At 35.7% G+C, this 19,426-nt stretch overlaps 1 protein-coding gene across 3 annotated transcripts in view; it reads left to right on the top strand.

Moving 5' to 3' along the window:
- Positions 1-19,426, top strand: part of LOC120633355 (carbohydrate sulfotransferase 11) — a 63,258-nt gene that overhangs the window by 14,534 nt on the left and 29,298 nt on the right. The window contains exons 3-4 of one of the 3 annotated variants that reach the window (XM_039903553.1): positions 5,597-5,750; positions 6,903-6,959. In XM_039903553.1, coding sequence (XP_039759487.1) covers positions 5,598-5,750; positions 6,903-6,959 — 210 coding nt within the window. In that variant the 5' untranslated portion in view covers position 5,597. Of the gene's footprint in view, positions 1-5,492; positions 5,751-6,902; positions 6,960-19,426 lie in introns of those variants that run through there. The other 2 variants (XM_039903554.1, XM_039903555.1) reach the window with 2 other exon arrangements.

Below are 19,426 nucleotides of genomic sequence, written 5' to 3'. Positions count from 1 at the left end.
AGTCAGCATCTCCAGAGGATGCTCCGGTTTCGGAGCGAAACGTGTGAAGAGGGTATATTGCCGAAGATCTGTTGATCTGTTTTTGATGACTTTCGTATTCAGTCCTTTTTAATAGGGCTTACGTATTTTTGGTGCCAACTTTGTGGTGTTGGGTTCGTTTGGGATATTGACGCTTTCCTATCGTGGGGGCGGTATCCACGTTACCAAACTAGATGGCGCCACAAGACAATCAACATCGCAATATAGCTATAATAATATAGCTATACTTAATATAACTTCCATAGATGAATGATCGGACTTCGGTCCGCGAGTACAACACTTTCTCGGTGTAAGTTCTTTCTAATGTTACGGTCGAGCGTATCACCCGCTTAAGTACTCGTTTTAGAGTAGGTAGTGCTTTTGCACGTGTATGAATTGCACGCCACTCATATTATCGATATGTACAATTTTAATTAATTTTGTAAATTATCGAGTATATATCTATTCCGTTGTTATAGTTCAATCGTGCTTCCAGTTTTTGTAGCAAAGTTCTCAAAGTCACGACACGGTAAGATTTTTATCGCATTATTTCACGTTGACTTCTTATTGCTGATAAGCTAGTACTTTTTGTCTCTGCTTCTATAGTAGAGAAGCTACCGTTACGATGCCAGCCTTGGAAAGAAATTATAATTAGGCGTAAAGATTAAGATTTAAAAAGTAGGTATTCGTTGAGAGTTTTTTCGGATATTTCTGTTGAAAATTCAGCTCAAAAAATATTTCCCCGTTAGTTGCTATTTGGAGAGATGAGTGATGAGATAGCTTGTGCATGCTGTCGATAAACTTAAGATACTTTGAAGAAAAAGAAAAGGTTTTATAGAACCGCAACTAATGCGAAGCGAAGTCGTGGGCACCAGCTACAACTTAACTACCATATATATCGTTGTGTTAGTATATGTTTCTTGGTGAACAATAAAGTATACTTTCGTACTTTCATGTATAGTTTATACATAATAGTTAAATTTAACATCTTTCGGGAAGTTTAATGTTTCGTAATTTCCTCGAATATAAATTTCAGTCAACAGATGCTGGTGGATAACATTAGGCAACTATAAAATCTTACGCATTTTGCCTGGTTTCAAAATAAAGACGCAACATAGTTATGTTTAAAAACCGGTTTTCTGAATTCAAACGAGCCTTGAGCTTAAAATATACAGTGATTTAATATTCTGTGACATATTAATATAGTGACCCAAAATTACCATAACATACCTGTATAATAAATATTTGAAATATGTTTACAAATTATGTTGAAGTAAATGTAAGGTTATTAAACTACTACGGTTTTTTTACAAATCCTGTGGAAAGCGCTTGTTTTCCTGGGATAAAAAGTAGACTATATTAATCTATGCCAAAAATCAAGTTGATTGATTACTTAACTAAGGGCGTAAAAGACAAACAAAACAAATACACTTTCGCATTCATAACATTCAACAAGAGATCTCTATTTAGCGATAAGGCCGCCAAATTGTACGTTCTACCTTATTGTGCTGTTGTATTTGTATCTCTGTAAATTTTCTCTTTGGTGTACAATAAAAGTGTATTCATTAATTCATTCATTCATTCATTCATTAGTATGGAAATAATTGCGAGTGGTTTGCTGCTGCTAATCTTATAGTGAGGACATCTATGCCAATATTATATCTTACATAGACAGTAGAACAAAAAGATGACAAACATAATGGATAGTAAAATATCAAAACAATCCTCAACTTACTTTCTTTCTCAATCTCCAAATCATCAAATAAGTACAAGAGCAATTGGCAAACCTCCTGCCGTATAGTTTTTCGCACTACCGCTGAACTTCGTCGACCCTAAAGGAGTCGTTATAAACAACTTCGGATATCATCAATTTATACCATACTCAACAATAGTTATAATAATCTTTGTGCTGGCGCATGAAAAAAAAGCTTTGTCATTCTCAATGTCATTTGGAAATCTTGGAGTTCTTCCAAAATAATGTTTTAGTGTATACTTTGGTGTCACTCTTCATTTACAAAAGTATCGTTCATGGCTACAAACAATGCTTGTCTAACATAGGAAAGATTAATTCTCCAAATTTCCATGTAACAATAGGTAAAGCTCACCGTACATCAGACGTTTCGGTGGAAATATAAAGTGGGGATAGCCCATTGGGAGTGACTTCAGCTACCCATTCGGGACTGACTACCGAGTTCGATCAACAGTGAAAATTTTCGGAGTTATGAGCGTTTTAAGCAACTAAATATCACTTGCTTTAACGGTGCTGGAAACAAATCGTTACAAAACGTTGTTGTGTGTGTGCAGGAGTTTTGTAAATTGTTCATTCAATACATTTCTATTCTACACAATATAAATCACACCGCATCGCATTGCCCGCCCCTTCTCTAATAAGGATCGTAGGATGATCCTATTAGCCTTTCCTTCAACTTCCATCCTCAAAAGAAATATTTTTCGAAAAATTGGGTTATTTTAAGAGAACACAAAAAACAAATTTTCAGCTTTATTGCTCCTAAAGATAGATAGAAGATAGACAGATAGAGTTCGCTAGTCAACAACGAAAAGAAAACTACAAATAGATATAAAGAATTTATACTTGTAGTCTTCTTTATGTTATTATACTGAATAATAATTATAATTTCGTATGGTCATCAATAACAATACAGTTGGCGAAAGACGAATGAGTTTTATCACATGGGAAAACTTGGATTTGTTCCAAGATAAATTAGGTGTAGATACGACCCGTCGTTTAAAATGTATTTATCATTGCATGGCAAGACATGTGTGTATCAATATGCGTTTAGCCTTTTAGAAAAGATCTCTAGAGTTCCGTTACATGCTGGGAGTGTAACCAACTTTTGTTTCTACCGGCGATCTAATAAAATTTTAACACTATAGTTGCTGCTGTGACTTAACTATGATATGATATATATATGATATGGTAGATAGATATATTTTCTCACGGACTTTTTTCTAGGTAATAATGAGTATTTAAATCATAAAGTACTAAATTTTTATGTACCACAACCTTTCTCAGCACACGCCAAGTAATAAATTTGCGATTTTATTAAAAATGCGGTGATAGCGGTAGGAGCTCGATTTCACTTTCGGGGGCCAGAGTTCCAGCACGCAATTCTATTTTTTCTAATTTATGTGCGTTTAAAGTAATTCAAATATCACTTGCTTCAACGGTGAAGGAAAACATCGTGAGGAAACCTGCATGCCTGAGAGTTCCACATAATGTTCTCAAAGGTGTCGGAGTCCACCAATACGCATTGGGCCAGCGTGGTGGACTGCGTCCTTATCCCGCTCTCATTGTGGGAGGAGACTCGTGCTCTGTAGTGGACCGGTAATGGGTTGATATGATGCTTGCAATTTTATTAAATATCTCCATTTTTTATTAATAACTTATAGCCTATGTTACTTCCCGAACAAAGCAATGCGTCTTAAGTGCAGAAATAAGCATTGCGGTAGTACTTACCCGTTCTAATAATTAAAAATAAATTCTTTAACTTCATAGTTACTTAATTAAATTAATTTAATACGACTTTGACACATTTTGAACGTCTTACCAAAGGAAACCTAATTACTTACGTTCAGAAATAGCTTTCTTGTTAAAGAGTAAAAATAAACGCAAGAGCATTTATCGGCTGAAATAGAATTTCCTCGCAGATTAAAATTTAATTTTTCAAAGATTGCTTCTTCAGTCCTCGGAAAAATTGCTTTTCTATATTAAAGCAATTTGACCATCGCATCGTTCTCACAAAAGGAACTCGCTTTTGCAATTTTTATTTTTACCTATGTGCTGGGCATAGCTTTTTTTATGTTTCAAAGGCATTTATTATTGCACAGTTTTATTCAACATGCTTGCTTTGTTATCAATAATATGTATGAACGCTTCATGTGTGCCCGTCATAGGCGCATATGAAGCGCATTTTTGATTTCTGAATTTCGAAAATTTTTTTTTTTTTTTTCTCGAAACTTGTAATGTATCTTTAAGTAGGTACTGGCGATTGATTTTATATTTGGCGAACATTAGGAGAATGCGACATTTAAACGAATGCTTCGTATATAATATGTTAGGTACAGAATATTAGTAGGTACTTATTGCTGTTTGTACCACCCAGATAGTAAGCTCAAGAGGTCAGGTGGCACTCTCTTTGTCTGGGTGTCCAAATACTGGTTGGGTGACCAGTATTTGAATTCCTAATTCTAACCAAATCTGGGTTAAAATAATCACTAAGCAATTAGTAGGTATCATATAAATCTCGGAGACTTTTGTCTTGAGTTATATAGAATTATTTATCTTGAATTATTTCATTGAAGTTTTCACCCACTAGAATAATTAAACTGTCAATGTTTTTGTAGCTAAAACATAAAAAAGTTAAATAAAATCAATTTGCTATCTAAAAAAAAATTGGTTGCCTGTAAAGTCGGTATACGGGCGAAAGTTTTACGTGACAACGACTTTGAGTGGTAAAATAATTTTAATGTGAATATTCATTCGTATAGTAGGAAGAAGGATGAAATAATAGTAACAATTTAAAACATTTATTTATACAAAGAATTATATTTAAAACATTAATTTATACAAAGAATCTCGCACTGAATTTCATATTAACAAAATTTTATTTTTACCTTTACACATACATACGTATTTATATACAAATATACATACAATAACTTGCAATACATTTGCGTACAATGAAACAGCGTTTACTACAAAGGGACGCGTGCCTTTCACTTTTTATGTCTGTCTCTCTCGCTCTTAGGCGGGCTAACCATGCCCGAGTGGAAGGGACGCGTGCCTCTCACTCGCTCTCATTGTGAGCGCATAACGTGAGCGGAGCGTAACGCAGTTTCTTGAAGTGTCACCCGGCAAACCAATTTATAAGACGTTGTCACGTCAAAATTGTGCCACTTAGGTCAATATTAAGACGGATTCCTTTGATTGATATATTATATCGAACTAGATACTGGATAGCTTTAGAAGTTAGGAACACTCTACTCTGCTTTTACTGAACGTTTCTGTGAATTATGTAAATAGGGATTTGAATTGTATTCGGTAGATGCTTAATGTATTAGATGGTTTTTTTTTTTTACAAAGGCAATTCAAAGTACACGAAAACGAAGTAAGAAAGAAAAATAAGATTTAGACTTAGTTTGATAGGCATCGATGATATTTTGCTCTAAAAGCTAAACTGACCTTTTCCAAATGTAGACAAAACTATCTTTTCATAATCTCCCCTGCGATAAAGGCACTTCAAAAATAGTTCTCTAGTCTAGTTTCGTAGAAAGATTTCTATAAAGCGGAAGAAAAAAGAGAAAAGATTCTTTTCTAAAAGAATCATTTCTCGTTTTTCTTTATCTATAAAGTTAATCAATGCAAATGATCGTTCTCATGTGTCCATCACATAATCAAGGTAATAGATCAAGAATTAAGTTACACAGAAATTAAGTAATCGAAAACATGTGAAAAAATTCAAAAGTGTATAATTTATTAAATAAACATTCGTGTCAAGCAAAAGTAGGTACAAACAGTGATGGTGATTATTTGACAAATAAATTAATTTAATATCAGAATGGCGAGGAGAAATGTGAGTGTGATGCGGTTAGGGAGGTGCGTTGCTTTCCTCGCCGCAGCAACCTTCTTGCTTCCCTTCACGATCCTGCTGATGGTTGCTGATCAGCAGTACAATCTGACTTACAACTCCAAAAGGGTCTTCTATCAAGAGGTAAGCAAATGAATTATTTAATAGTAATAGATATATTAGAACCGTGAAAGTGCCAATTTAGTAGTATTTTCTAAATGAAACTGAATTAAAAGGTCTAAAAATAGGATCATTATCACTATATTTCCTGTGGAAAAGGACTATTTTTAAACCTGTCAATTCAATTTTGTTTAGAGATATTTCGTGTATAGAGTATAAACCACTCTGGCATTCAACTTGCGTCTTTAATATTGTTCAAGATGATGCAACCTTCAACACCGTGTCTTTACTGATTTTACATTATTTATGACAACTCTCAATTTTTCAGTCGGGTACAGATTATTCGCCAAATAATGTGAGTTCACGAGCACACCAAAATAAAATCAGCGCATCCGCAGTGCACACGGCTTTTTTACTTTTATTGCGCGTGGTACGCTTTAGACGTTTTCTAGAAGAAAGTGCGCGCCGCGAATAAATACCAGCCAACTGTGCGAGTGGAAGACTGAAGCGCTCAGTGTAGCCACCGGCTGTTCGCAATTGTTAGGCCTGCATTGTATGTTATGTTGTGTAACGATTAATATGTACCCGACTTTAAAGTTTTACCTTAATTTTACACTTATATTTTAATAAGTAATAAAAAAATTAAGTAATAAAATTAAATGTAAAAATTGAAATGTGAAAGTTTCAATTGTGGACTCCTAGGCTTAAAACCGATTTCGATATCAGAAGTAACCGATATTAATTCAGGTTTAACCGGCTTCATCACTTCGCTATCCGACGAATTCATAATTACAAATTTCTGCTGTGCGAGATCGAATATGAGCGGTCATTAACCCAGTCAACGTTCACACGGTACCGTTCAACGTATTTTTACCACTGATACCGTTCCGTACAAACTGTTTGAAGCGATTTCTATATTTATTTTGCGCTTAAAAAGTAATATAACTGGTAAGCTAATTAATAACCGGGTTTCAAGTTCTGGTAGCCCAACACACAAACTTTAACTAAATGTCGACATAGAAAAAACTATGTTTACTATTATTACAAACGAAAGTAACTTTTGTTCGGTTATCTATTTAGCAAAAAAAAATTAGTTTTAAAAAAATTCGTGTCTCGTCGTCTTAAAACAATTTAAAACAAATAAAACTAACTCAATCTGGATTTCTTTTTTTGCAGAGCGACTTCTATAAAATTAATGGAACATATTTAACGCCCACATTTTTACGGACACAGGTAAAAACATCGAATATTTCTTGACACTAGTTTTGAGGCTACGCTACACTCACTCACACCCAAATTAGATTACCACTATCTGCTTTTTAGAGTTAAAAGGTCCTTATAGATTTATCTATACTATCTTTAGTATCTGGTTCTTAATGACAAAGAACTCCGATTCTGGTTTTTTTTATTTCTGGACGCTTAATACCACATCATGTAATATATTTCCCGGAACCAAAAGTAACCACTAGCATAAACTTAATAAACTTGCGGCACAGTACGTTGACACTTATGACAGTTACAATAGTGTTGTAACATAATATGTCAAACAATTATATAGGCACGTGCGTCAGTCATGTCTTTGTTTGTGCCTTCAATGGTTAGACTAAAAGTTGGTTTACATAAAAATCATTTTTGGTGCATAAAAACGAGTTCGCCGGGGCCCGGGTAGGAACGGACAAAGTAGACGCTGTTCTACTGAAATACTAAATTATATAGATTGATTACTATAATCAATAACAATTGGCGCAAATAACAAGACCGACGGTCAAAAGATACGTATTAATTTGTAGCTTTCAATAATGATTGACTGGTCTGCGGTCTTACTATTACGTAGTCGGCACTTGGCCGCAAAATATACCTACTTCACCGAAGCCTACGTACTCGAGTAAATATTTAATGATCTTATAGGTATTTATTTGCTATGCTGTATTCATAACAGTAACTAAACACATTAGCTTTATAAAACAATTTTGTCATTTATCTCAAGATGGCAAGCAGTGCTGTCGGAAAGTACACAACGAAATTGCGTTCAAAGTTGCCGCATTAAATGAGTAATTGGTATTAGGGACAGCCAGTACGAGCATGGCTATGATCTAAGGATCCAGCATTGCTTTATAGTATAATTAGTTAATAGTATAGTAGGTGCATTGTGTTGAAGGATCAATTAAATAATTAATTAAGACAGTTGGTCGTTTATACGTAGCGATCAATAAAATGCAGATGTCAAAAATGTCATGGTGCTGTGCCACAACTAAAATTCCAAAACCCAGTAAAAATATATTTACAGATAACCTATCACTAGTTACATCCTAAAAATCCTGGTCCATGTTACACTCTGTCGATTTAGATTTGATAATTAAAATAAACAATGGTGATAATTCTGTTGCACATTGTCTCTAAAGTAGACTTAATTAACAGATCGAAGTTCACTGTGAGAACACTTCTTTTAGACCAGTAAATATTGTTTGCTTTAGACATAATTAGAACCAATTCTGTCTCTGAATGTCAAGTAAGTTTTTTGGATTTTTCATTATTGTATTTCATTGTTTATGTTTCATAAAATTACGGAGTAATAATACCTAATAGGTTTGTATTTAAAGTTACTAAAAGTGATGTAGTGTAGCCTCAAACGCCAACGTTGCACACGCTTACAACAACAAAGGTCTAAAAACGACTCAGCACGAATAAGTTGCCTTTATCCCGCCAAATAGGTATTTTCTATAATGAAAAACTGAATGTATTGTTATTTAAATTTCTATTTGATAACAAACAAGTACTTGGTACATACGTAAACCTTTTATTAACAAGATCTAACAATAGTATCGTGGAAATATATATTATAAATAATAATAAGAAATAAGAAGGAACATATATCACAATTACCTCCTTAGCTAACTGCCTAATTGGTTTAGAAAAGAAAATTCACGGGAAACAAAAATAAATATGTTTTTTCCTCTCAATAACAAAGAGTTGCACTGAAACTGTGAGGTATTTTTTATAACAGACATTTATTTTCCTGACACAAATAACTTTAACAATCGCCTCGCAGTAATTTCGTTTCGTTTACAGTTAAACAGTTTACTGCAATACAATAACATGTTGCAGTAGGCTTTTCCGAGAAAAATATTATATTTCGCGGGATAAAGGCAAACACACAATGCGTAAACACCGCTTCAGGCGAAATTGGTTCAAATAGAAAATTAAAAATACATGTAGGCACCTGTGTTTGTGTGTTGAAATAATTTATTAGACACCTACCCTTAAAAAGGTTCAGCTGAGCTGGGTACGCCTATTATACCTACTGCGTGTTTTTTATTAAGATGCAAATTTTTATTCAAACCCAGTGAAATTTTACAATCTCGGGACTTCCCGAGCATGTATATACCTACTTAGATTTGAACCTTTACATAATATCTACACACTTAGTCCTTACTACGTTTACGTATGTAACCATATCACAGTCCATTTTGTGTATTGAAAGTTGAAACACAGTAACGCCAGAATAAAATGGAATGTAACATATTGGTTTTAAAGCTCCAATTCGTCGATATGTGTACAGCGCTATGGCGGAAGGTTTGTAAAATAACGATGAGTAATACAGAACTTGCTATCCTACATAAGGGGAGCTGGGTCCATTTTACTTTGACGTTTTAGTGTTTCGATATTCGATGGCGAAGAAATGTATACATTTATACAAGGTACATATATCTTCTGCAAATACTTTTGTATGTGATATAAGTCTGGATTTGGTCTTAATATGTTTACTAGGTGGACAGACGACATCAAACGCATCGCTGCACGCTGGGAGCAACACAACATCATAGAATAAAGAAATCTTGCATATATTATTAGCTCGAAACTTCGAGAATCTTTTGTTTTTCTCTTTAGAAAAAAAATCCCATAATTATCATCAGGATACAAGTTGATCTTGACGAACATTTGCATAGATGTATATGCAAATGTTCATCACGATCGGCTTTACTGTGCAGATGTGCACAGGTAACGTAAACAATGATTTCAACTTTATAAATTTTTAAAATTCATGTGAATGTAAAAAATTCTATTATTCTATATTCAATCTAAGATGGTAACGGGGTAACCTTTTAGCGGCATGGCAGTTATATTGAACCCATACAACCGATTCTACGCGACATCATAACGGAAGTTGGAACACTAAATCGTTTAGCGGCACTTGTCGGCAGGGTGGGAACTAGTCACGCGTGACCAGACTAGACGAAACTCTGAAATTATAAATTTCCAAATTACCACTTCCGGGGATCGAACTCGGGACCTCTACAATTTAAACCACAGCGCTCATCACTGCGCCAGGGAGTGTCGTCAAGGTGTGTAGGTAATCGAAAACTTTCAATTATCGATACCTATTATATAGTTTGTCTGTAAATTTGGTCATCAAACCAGTTAAGACGAGGTAGGTAAGTATTGATGGACTTTGTATTCGGCGACGATGAGTGTTGACGTAATTGTTCTTCCTAACTCCTTAATAACCATTTTAGATAATCATGTTCATGAATATACTTTCATTGTACACCACAGAAAGTAAATAAAACATGAAATCTATCACAACACACCGTATACAATTTGATGGCCTTATCGCTACATAGCGAAAGGGCTTCGGCTTTCCTTTCGGGGGGACGAAGTTTGATTCCCGGTACACACCTCTGACTTTTCAGAGTTATGATCGCGTTTAATTTATACATTTGCATATCACTTGCTTTAATGGCGAAGAAAAACATCGTAAAGAAACCTGCACGCCTGAGAGTTCTCCATAATGTTCTCAAAGGGGTGTGAAGTCTACTAATCCGTACTTGGACCCTAGACCCTTCTGAGAGGAGACCCCTGAGCCGTTGGTCCGTGCCCTGTAGTGGGCCGATATTGGGTTGAAATAATGATGATGATGATTAGAAATTTATAGCGCTCGCTGGTGTTGTCAACTAAGGGCCAGCACAGACTGGGGATCGCATTTCAGAGCAATATTTTCACTGGCCATAAAATAAACGAGTATTGCACTCGTTTTACTTATAAATCTATGCTCCTACCATGTTTCTTACTTAGAGCGTCAGTTTTAAAATATGCCTCGTATCCTCTTTTTATTTTATAACAGAAACAGAATTTCAAACCAAAAGAAAGGCGAGTTATTGGTACCTACTCACTTTTTCGAAGCGGTTTGAAAGAAACAGATTTGTATTCACGTCGTAACCTTAGGTCAACGCCTAACGGTAAGTGAGAAACGAAACGAATAGCAGGTAACCTATACCAGAGCGTGGGAACTATTTGACAATGGGTACCTACTTTAGTGATAAATAAATAAGGCAGTTATCCTAATCCAACGGAAGGATTTGCCCGTAATCATCACGCTGTGACGGATTGGTAGTTGCAGTAGATGGTAGTTGTGGCAAAGAGGTTGCTGCTGCCCATTTTTCGTTGTATTCCCTTAAATGGCTCGTACGACTCCCGCGGGGAGGGGCGGAGGGAGGGGTGGTGACTACTGTCAGTGGAGTGGAGGATATAAAATAGCTAAATAGCTACCTTTTTTTTGGGGATCGACCGGTAGAAGGAGGGGTCTACTGTCATTGGAGTAAGGATATAAAATAGCTAAAGGTCTTGTCTTTTTCTGGGGATCGACTAATAAACTTAAAAATCTAGCGAGGTTGCGATAACAGTGATGCACACGATGCAATAGGACACTATAAAAGCTGGGCGATAATCCAATATATTCTCACTTAGTAGATTCTATAGCTCGCTCGATTCATTGTATTTTGGTATCTCATACATTAAAACAAGTCTTCCTAACAGTTTTAACTACGAGTAAGAAGCAAGATGTTACTGCTGAAACTAAAAGCAATCAAGCAAGATAAACACAGTTAACACGTTAAACTGAGTTTACGGCTGTCGTTTGATTTCCCAGCGAACGTTGCTTTCACCTGCTAATAGCAAGTAAATAAAAAGTAGGTTAATAGTATTAATATTAGTAAGTAATAATAAATAGTTATTTGTGTTATTTATATTTATAATAAATTGCATTTTTGTGATTTTTAAAATTTTATAACAAATGTCGTAGTTGTTTCGGAGCCCTAAATAAATATTGCTCAGTATAATTATTTTAAGTGCTCGGGCGAACATTCAATTTAAAATCGTCTTAGATGAAAAAGGTTTTTGCGAACGGACTTATAAATTACCTACCTACTTACGAATAAATTTTTTCCTTATTACATCTTTGCATCAATCACAGCTCCGAAAGCTTTTTTTTCGATATTTTCATTAGCAAGACTTCTTGTTCCGACAATGAAATTTTTAAGTGACTTGAATGAGGTAGCTAAAATACCTAGCCTTCGCAAGTTCAGAAAAAAATTACCGCCTTATTTTATAATAGCGCCGATGTGTCTCATATTAAATTATTACGTAAAATTTACCATCTTAGGTGCTTTTAATAAGATTCATATCTTTACGTATAACTACTGGACCTACCCGGCCACGCTTCTTAGCTCAGACTAGTATTGATTCGCGTTCCTGTGCCAATATAGCGATATAAAGCCCACACTGCTAGCAAAGGCTGGTAGTCACTACAAAAATACTGTCTTGTCGTTCTAAAAGTGCTTTTAAACTAGACCTACTTCATCAACCCATAACCAGCCCACTACAGAGCACGGGTCTCCTGCCACAATGAGAAGGGGTTAAGGTCGAAGTCCACCACGCTGGGACAGTGCGGATTGGTGGACTTCGCACACCTTAGCGAACATTATTGAGAACTCTCAAGTATGCAGGTTTCCATTCTAGGCCTACTTGATATAAATGAATTTTGAATTTTGAAAAGGTTGACACTATATGATTTCGTAAGTATTCAACCATAAGTAGTGAAAGGTAAAAAACATCGATTCCGTATTCCGAGTTTATCGTTTATAAACAATCAAACAAATCTTGCCTGTTTCTAATATTTACATAGATTACATACAAAATACAAATGAGTGACAGATTTATATCTATATAGATTAATTACATTATATGTTTATCCAAAGTTGGATACAATTGAATTATGCCGCCGTACCTTCGAGTATACTATCCAAATCATAAAATTCATTGTCAAGCTGTTTAGCTAAATAGGGTTGTCTCTAAAACTATAGAGCATGTAAAGACTCAATAAATTTTTAAAGTAAAATCATCAGTATACGTTATAGTAATTAAAAAAATATGTAATGTACTACGGCGAAAAACTCCATAATCCGTTTTGTCTCTCTTGGTTTTAATATATTATTTGTCACCTATGTAAAATTAATGGTTGCTCTATAAACGTATCACGCTCCACTAATTGCTTTCGGTATCTTTTTTAACTCAGCAGCATGAGTTTAATGAGCTTTAAACTGTAATAATTTATCAAGGCAATTTTAAATAAAACGAGCTGAACGGTTGCTTGCGACTTCGTCCTGATTTTTTTCGGGTGTATAAATCTTGCGTGAACCATTAATTTTAACGGCATACAAAGTATATTATGTCTGTCTCGAAGATGCAAGCTATTTCTCGGAAAAAAATATCCAAGATCTTGTTTACTGGGCTACCACTACTGATCAGTGCAGCGAATAAACAAACATATCATCAATAACAGGTGAAGATAGCAGGTTATTATAATATTATGGTGAATCTGTATACTTTGCTTGTGTTATGGTGTCCACTCCTTTTGCCTTATATATTTGCCTGAATATGTTGCATGTCACGAGTAACGTGGTACAGCCCTAATTCGGCACTATTGTGCTGTGACCTTTACCCCAAGGGTTGCCTGGAAGTGATCGGTATTCAGCGATAAGGGTCCATTGTATCCCACTCTCTTATAGCCTTAGCTTATTTTGTGTTTGTTACTTGATTTTACACTCTGTTCAGCTAAGAGTATAAAATTATATTATAATTCGCCCGCGTGCGTTCTTTGGGTAATCAAACTAATCCATACTTAATATTAAAAATGATAAAGTATGTTTGTTTCGTTGTTTGTTCTTCCTTCGCGCTCTAAGTAAGAGATCGACTCGATTTTTGGCATAGAGTTAGTTGAAAAGATGGAGACTAACTTAGGCTACTTTTGGTCTTGAAAAACTATTAAATTTCCAGGGCTGGTTTACAGGAACATTCGTATTTTTACACCAACCTTCACTTTTTAATAAAGCAACCGAACGACTTGATCAACGCGAGTAGCGCTGGTAAGTTATAAAATTAAAATATCACTCACTACTCACAGAATATTGACATATATACTGTTAATTGTAAGGAGGGTCAAACAATTCACTCATTTTTTTGTACCAAAAAGCTTAATTTGGCATTAAAAAAATATAAGTTGGTATTTTTTGTTGGACAACCCTAATAGCTGAGGCACGTGCCATGCATGACACTTTTATTTCCTATGTATTTCCTATAGTGCTTTGTCTCGTATTGTTGGTTACGTGCCGTGACAATTTAATATGATCTGTGCATAGTTATAGATTCAAGTAGCATGGAAGTTATTCTGTGTAATCTTATTATTTGTACATACGTGTGCTAAGTCATTACTATCCAAATACTAGACAATAATTAATATAATTATTTCAACTTTTTAACTCATTGGCATCCTTATAAGTTGAGGCACGTTTAATTCGTGACACTTTTGTTTTGATTGATTGAGTTTCATATACTCGTAACTGCGCTTTGTCTCGTATTGTTCGGTTACGTGCCGTGCCAATTCAATAAACTGAGTGGAAATGTAGACGTAGGTTGTTCGTATCACTTAAAGAACGCCATTTATGGAGACGAAGCAAAAAGTGAATTGTCATACAAAAGATTTTCCGGCTGATCCTTTGATTATTTTTATTCCTTGAAATTGGGAAAAACCTAAAGTTTTCATAATTTTCTTCATTTAAAAACACGCATGAGGCAAAAAAAAACGAAAATAAAATTTAGCACAACACACGCGAGGCATTTCATTTTTATTTATATTAAGCTGTTGCCTGCGTTCTTCGTCCGCGTTTATTACGGTTTTTTACAAATCCCGTGGGAACCGTTTAATCTCCTGGTATAATAAGCAGCTTACGTAAGTTTCCATCCTTTAACTAACTTTGCCAAAACAGGAAGTAAAGTAAGGACAAACAAACAAGCAAACACACTTTCGCATTTATAATATTAGTATAAATTTATATATAGATTGATAGAAGTACATTTTTGGCTCAAATAATCGATAACGCTAGCTGGGCCACGTTCCACGGAACTTTTATTTCCTATACCAGTTTGATTTTACTGCGCGTTGTCTCGTACTCGTATTGTTAGTTGTGTCGTGATAATTCAATACGCTCTGTAGGAAGTAGGTAATAGTTACCAATAGCGACAATCGCTTTGTAATCAAGATAGTTTAATGAGATAGAATAGGTAGGTAGTCATTCAATGATTTAAATTGTTTTGCATGCAACGAGTATGTAGGTACGTATGAAATTGAACAATAGTTAGTTTTTCTATTATTGTTGGCTCAGTATATAAGAACATTGTGACAGAAAGGGTTGCGAGGGTAGTGGCCTGAAGTAAGTTATGTCTAGAGCTTAATGAAGCCGTTTTTCGTAGAGTGAGAGATTTCGTAGAGAGATTGCTAAGAGTATTCTTAAAAAACGGTTAAGCCCTCCAGCGTACATTGGAGCGGCGTGAAACCTTCAATTAGCGGTTGATAATGGTGGACTCTGTTCAGCTCTAGGATGATAACAAGGTTGATGATGGAGGACTATAGTAATCTGTGGGACATTAATAAGGTTTCCTCTTCCCCTGTAGGGACTATGCGAAACTATGAGACATCAATAAGGTTGATTACTGAGGACTGTACCCAATTGTAGGTCATTAATGAGTTGATGATGGAGGACTCTGCGCAGCTGTTGGGATACTAATAATAGAAGATGGAGTAGCTATTCTGCTGGGCTCTGGAATGTTAAAATGGTTGATGATGGAGGACTATGTTCAACTGAGAGACGTCATTGAGGACGAAGGCGGATAATTCTGCAATCAAGGTTTTCATATTTCTGCCTTTAGGTTTATTTGGCACTGGTAGGAGCTGTACCTGCTATTGATGAACAAAATATATTCGGTGTCACTCGGAATGCAAGTGTTATCGATCTGTCATAAACAAAGGCCAATTAAAAATAGGAAATTATTGATAATAGTAAACACGTAATTTTCGTAAATGATAATTAACTAATAGGTATTAAACTAGTATACTATCTATGTCCTTTTCTTTTTATGTAAATAAAGTCAAAGACCAAAGTTTGTTTTCTGTAACTATCTATTGTTGGCCTTTGTTTATTGCTGCAAATATTAATTAATTAAAGGTCTTCTTAACTCAATATTGAAGACATAATTACTTGAACTATTTATATTAACTAAATAGGTATTTGAAGCGGTGGACTGTCGTCTTTATACCTCTTCATTTTGGAAGGAGACCCGTGGCCTTGTAGTGGGTCGGTAATGGGTTGATATGATGAAATCTTTCGGGTGTCAGGCTAAATGGAATCAACTCTAAACACTGTCATCGCTCTTAATGTCTTTACACAAAACCATAATGGCGTAATTACCAGGTATCCTCGCAGTAATGCGGCAGTATGATCAGCCTTTAGGTTAACATAAAACAAAAGTAGGTATGTGGTTTTAAAATCAAGTCACCTTAAGAGATTTTTAATTAAGTACGATCTTAATAAACTTCCTTCTTTAGAAAAAAAGTCAAAATACAAACATTTCTATATTCAAATAGGGATACAAACACCTTTTATGCGTATGTACAACATTTGTAATTGATTAATAGTGATAACTTTATTCGTGAACTTAAAAAAAATATATATAAACCTACGAAGTTTCCAAATGGTTAAAAATAAGCTATTCTATAATTTCATATCACGTTTACACAAATAAAAATTAGTAGTCGCATAATTTATAAATATGACCTATACGTTCTTGTAAAAGTATGGTTAGTTTGATAATAGATTACAAAAAAAATTGACACCGTGTATTTGTTTAAAATATGTGCACTTAGTTGCACATATTTTAAGCAAAAGATATATGTACTTCGTATATTTTTTGTAAATAATTAGATTTTTTTAAAAGGTCCAAGAATACAAGTCCAGGAGTGCCTATTAAAAAAGTCTAGCTGCTATTTTAGAAAAGTTTTTATCTTTATAGGTTGGTAATAAATTTTGTTTTTTTTTAAATTTAGGTTATTAAAATACCACTTGTTTTAGCTGTGAAGAAATCCGCATGCCTGAGAGTTCCAGAATGTTCTCACAGGCGTGTGGAGTCCACCAATCCGCACTGGGCCAGCGCGGTGGACTGCGGCCTAAACCCTTCTCATTCTGGGAGACCCGTGCCCTGTAGTGGACCTTAATGGGTTGATGATGATGAATAATAATATAACATGATTGCGGTTAACATCCGTATCTATAAATAGGACATGACGTCTAATTGATATTTATTTAGTGGCTTGTACGAGGCAAACAAAAGCTCGTAAGTGAGTCTTTCTGTTCCTAATATAATATTTATCTCCTCCATTTACCGTAATAACCTCATTACCAGGAACATTTATACCTTACAACAGTAGGTATAAATGTCACAAGCAAATTATAGTCTATAACAGTATATTGCTGGCAGTGGCGTGCATAGTATGCAGATGATATAAAATGAGGAAAATTTCCAGTATAGTTGAGATTTCCAGAGTTATAAATACTTGAGGGTAGTTTTTTTCAACGCGTCGCTTGAAGCCGGGAGTTACTGCTTATCATTAAAAAGCGTAAAGTCAAATATCTGGGCCACGTTTTGAGACATGAGCGATACCAACTGCTCCAGCTCATAATGATGGGCAAAGTAGAGTGCAAACGACGTGTTGGAAGGAGGAAGAGTCATGGCTGCGCAACATCCGTGAATGGACCAATATTGTAAGCGTGGAAACATTGTTTCGCTTGGCGCAAGACCGCGGGAAGTTCGCTGAGCTGACGGCCAACCTCCAGTAGTGGAGAGGCACAAAAAGAGAGAGAAACAATGCCTTTCCTTAAGTTTTTAATGCTCGAGTTTTACTTAAGACTGGATCTGGATCTTGTTCATTTTATATCATCTACATACCCTGTGCATACCCTCTATGCACGCCACTGATTGCTGGACTTTCCCAACTGGAGGGTTTGCCTGTAACCACCACGCCAGGCAGACTGGCTGGCAGTAGATGGTAGTAGTAACATAGAGAATACTGCTGCCCGTGCTCCGTTAAATTCCCTTAGTCGCCTCGTATGATACCCGCGGAAAAAGGAAGGTTTCAGACAACTGTATGCGCTAAAGTAACATGAGCCAATTTACTTTTGAGGACCTCCCTGGTGCAGTGATCGGCGCCATGTTCTGTCCTAAAATGTGGAAGGTCCCGGGTTTCGACCCTGGCAAGTAGCAATTTTCCAATGTATATTTAGCCTTTGGCGGTGGTTAGTTAACACCTTACCGACAAAGAGGAGCCGCCAAGCGCTTTAGCATTCTGGTAATTTGGACCAGGGGACCAAGCATTAAAGTGGCATAAAATGTCAAAATCCTCCTCAAAAGTCAATAATTATATGAAAATGTTAGGGTAGGCAGTGCTTTTGTGCATGTATGAAGTGCACGCCACTGGGTACGATTGCGCGTAGAAACTGATTGGTGTATGGGATTACTAAAACTGCTGAACCCAAACAGGTTACTTACATATCATTTTACAGTAGTTCACCAGGTGAGATCACAGGAATCTTATTCAAATAATTCGTCCTGCAGCTTCGTATGATTTAGTCGCTTAAAAAAGACAATCTCTTCACAATTTACTGATAATAACTCGAAACTACGCAACGGCTTAATATTCACCAAGTAACGCCAATGGTACTGATAATTTTTGACATAAATCTCAATACCCAATTAACGTGCTCTTCGAGGCACCGGAGTTAACATTGCCAATTCCTTAACTCCTTATTTTTCTTCCTAAGATTCTTTAAAACAATAAACGCAGTACCAAACAATTTTTGGCCCGACCTGGAATTCAAACCCAGTAGGTACCTCGTGAAGCGTAGTTAAAGATGTTAACAATTAGGCCAACGAGGCTGTTATTTGTAGGCGTAAATGTTACGAATTTGACATTTGAAAAATGCCAAAGTTGCCATAGCTTCAGTAAATATACGATTTCTGCGCATTGTTTTAGCAGGGCTTTTTGGCATGCTTAAGGGTGCCCATTCGCGGGGATACGCTGTACACACACGTGCAATCGGTCGCTGCGTTCGATCGCTATGCCTCGTTTACAAAGAGACATAACATTACAGATAGCCTGTGCGAGTAGAATGCCCTAACTCTCATGTGTTCGTAAATATCGACCACATGCACCGAAACTGTTATAAGTAACAAAAAAAGTGTAAAAACTTAAGCAATAATTCCAGCGCAAGTTCACACCACTGCGCCGGAATTGCATGCATGCATGCATTTTTCGAAATCACCTTCGATTAACGCCCGTAGTAAATGATTAATCAAATCCTAAATCCTTAGTTGGCGGATAGAATTTATTAGTTCAATCAATACTTAATTCGTTCTTTTATCTAAGGGTTTTTTTGTCTGTTTGTGTATGTATGTGCCGCGTTGTGACGGCAGATCAGAATACAGTTGTAACCACCCCCCTCTTCCCACGGGTGTCGCTTTGTGTGCGTGGTGTT

The sequence above is a fragment of the Pararge aegeria genome, chromosome 21, assembly GCF_905163445.1.
Source record: "Pararge aegeria chromosome 21, ilParAegt1.1, whole genome shotgun sequence".
Taxonomy (NCBI): domain Eukaryota; kingdom Metazoa; phylum Arthropoda; class Insecta; order Lepidoptera; family Nymphalidae; genus Pararge; species Pararge aegeria.
This window is presented reverse-complemented; position numbering and strand designations above follow the sequence as displayed.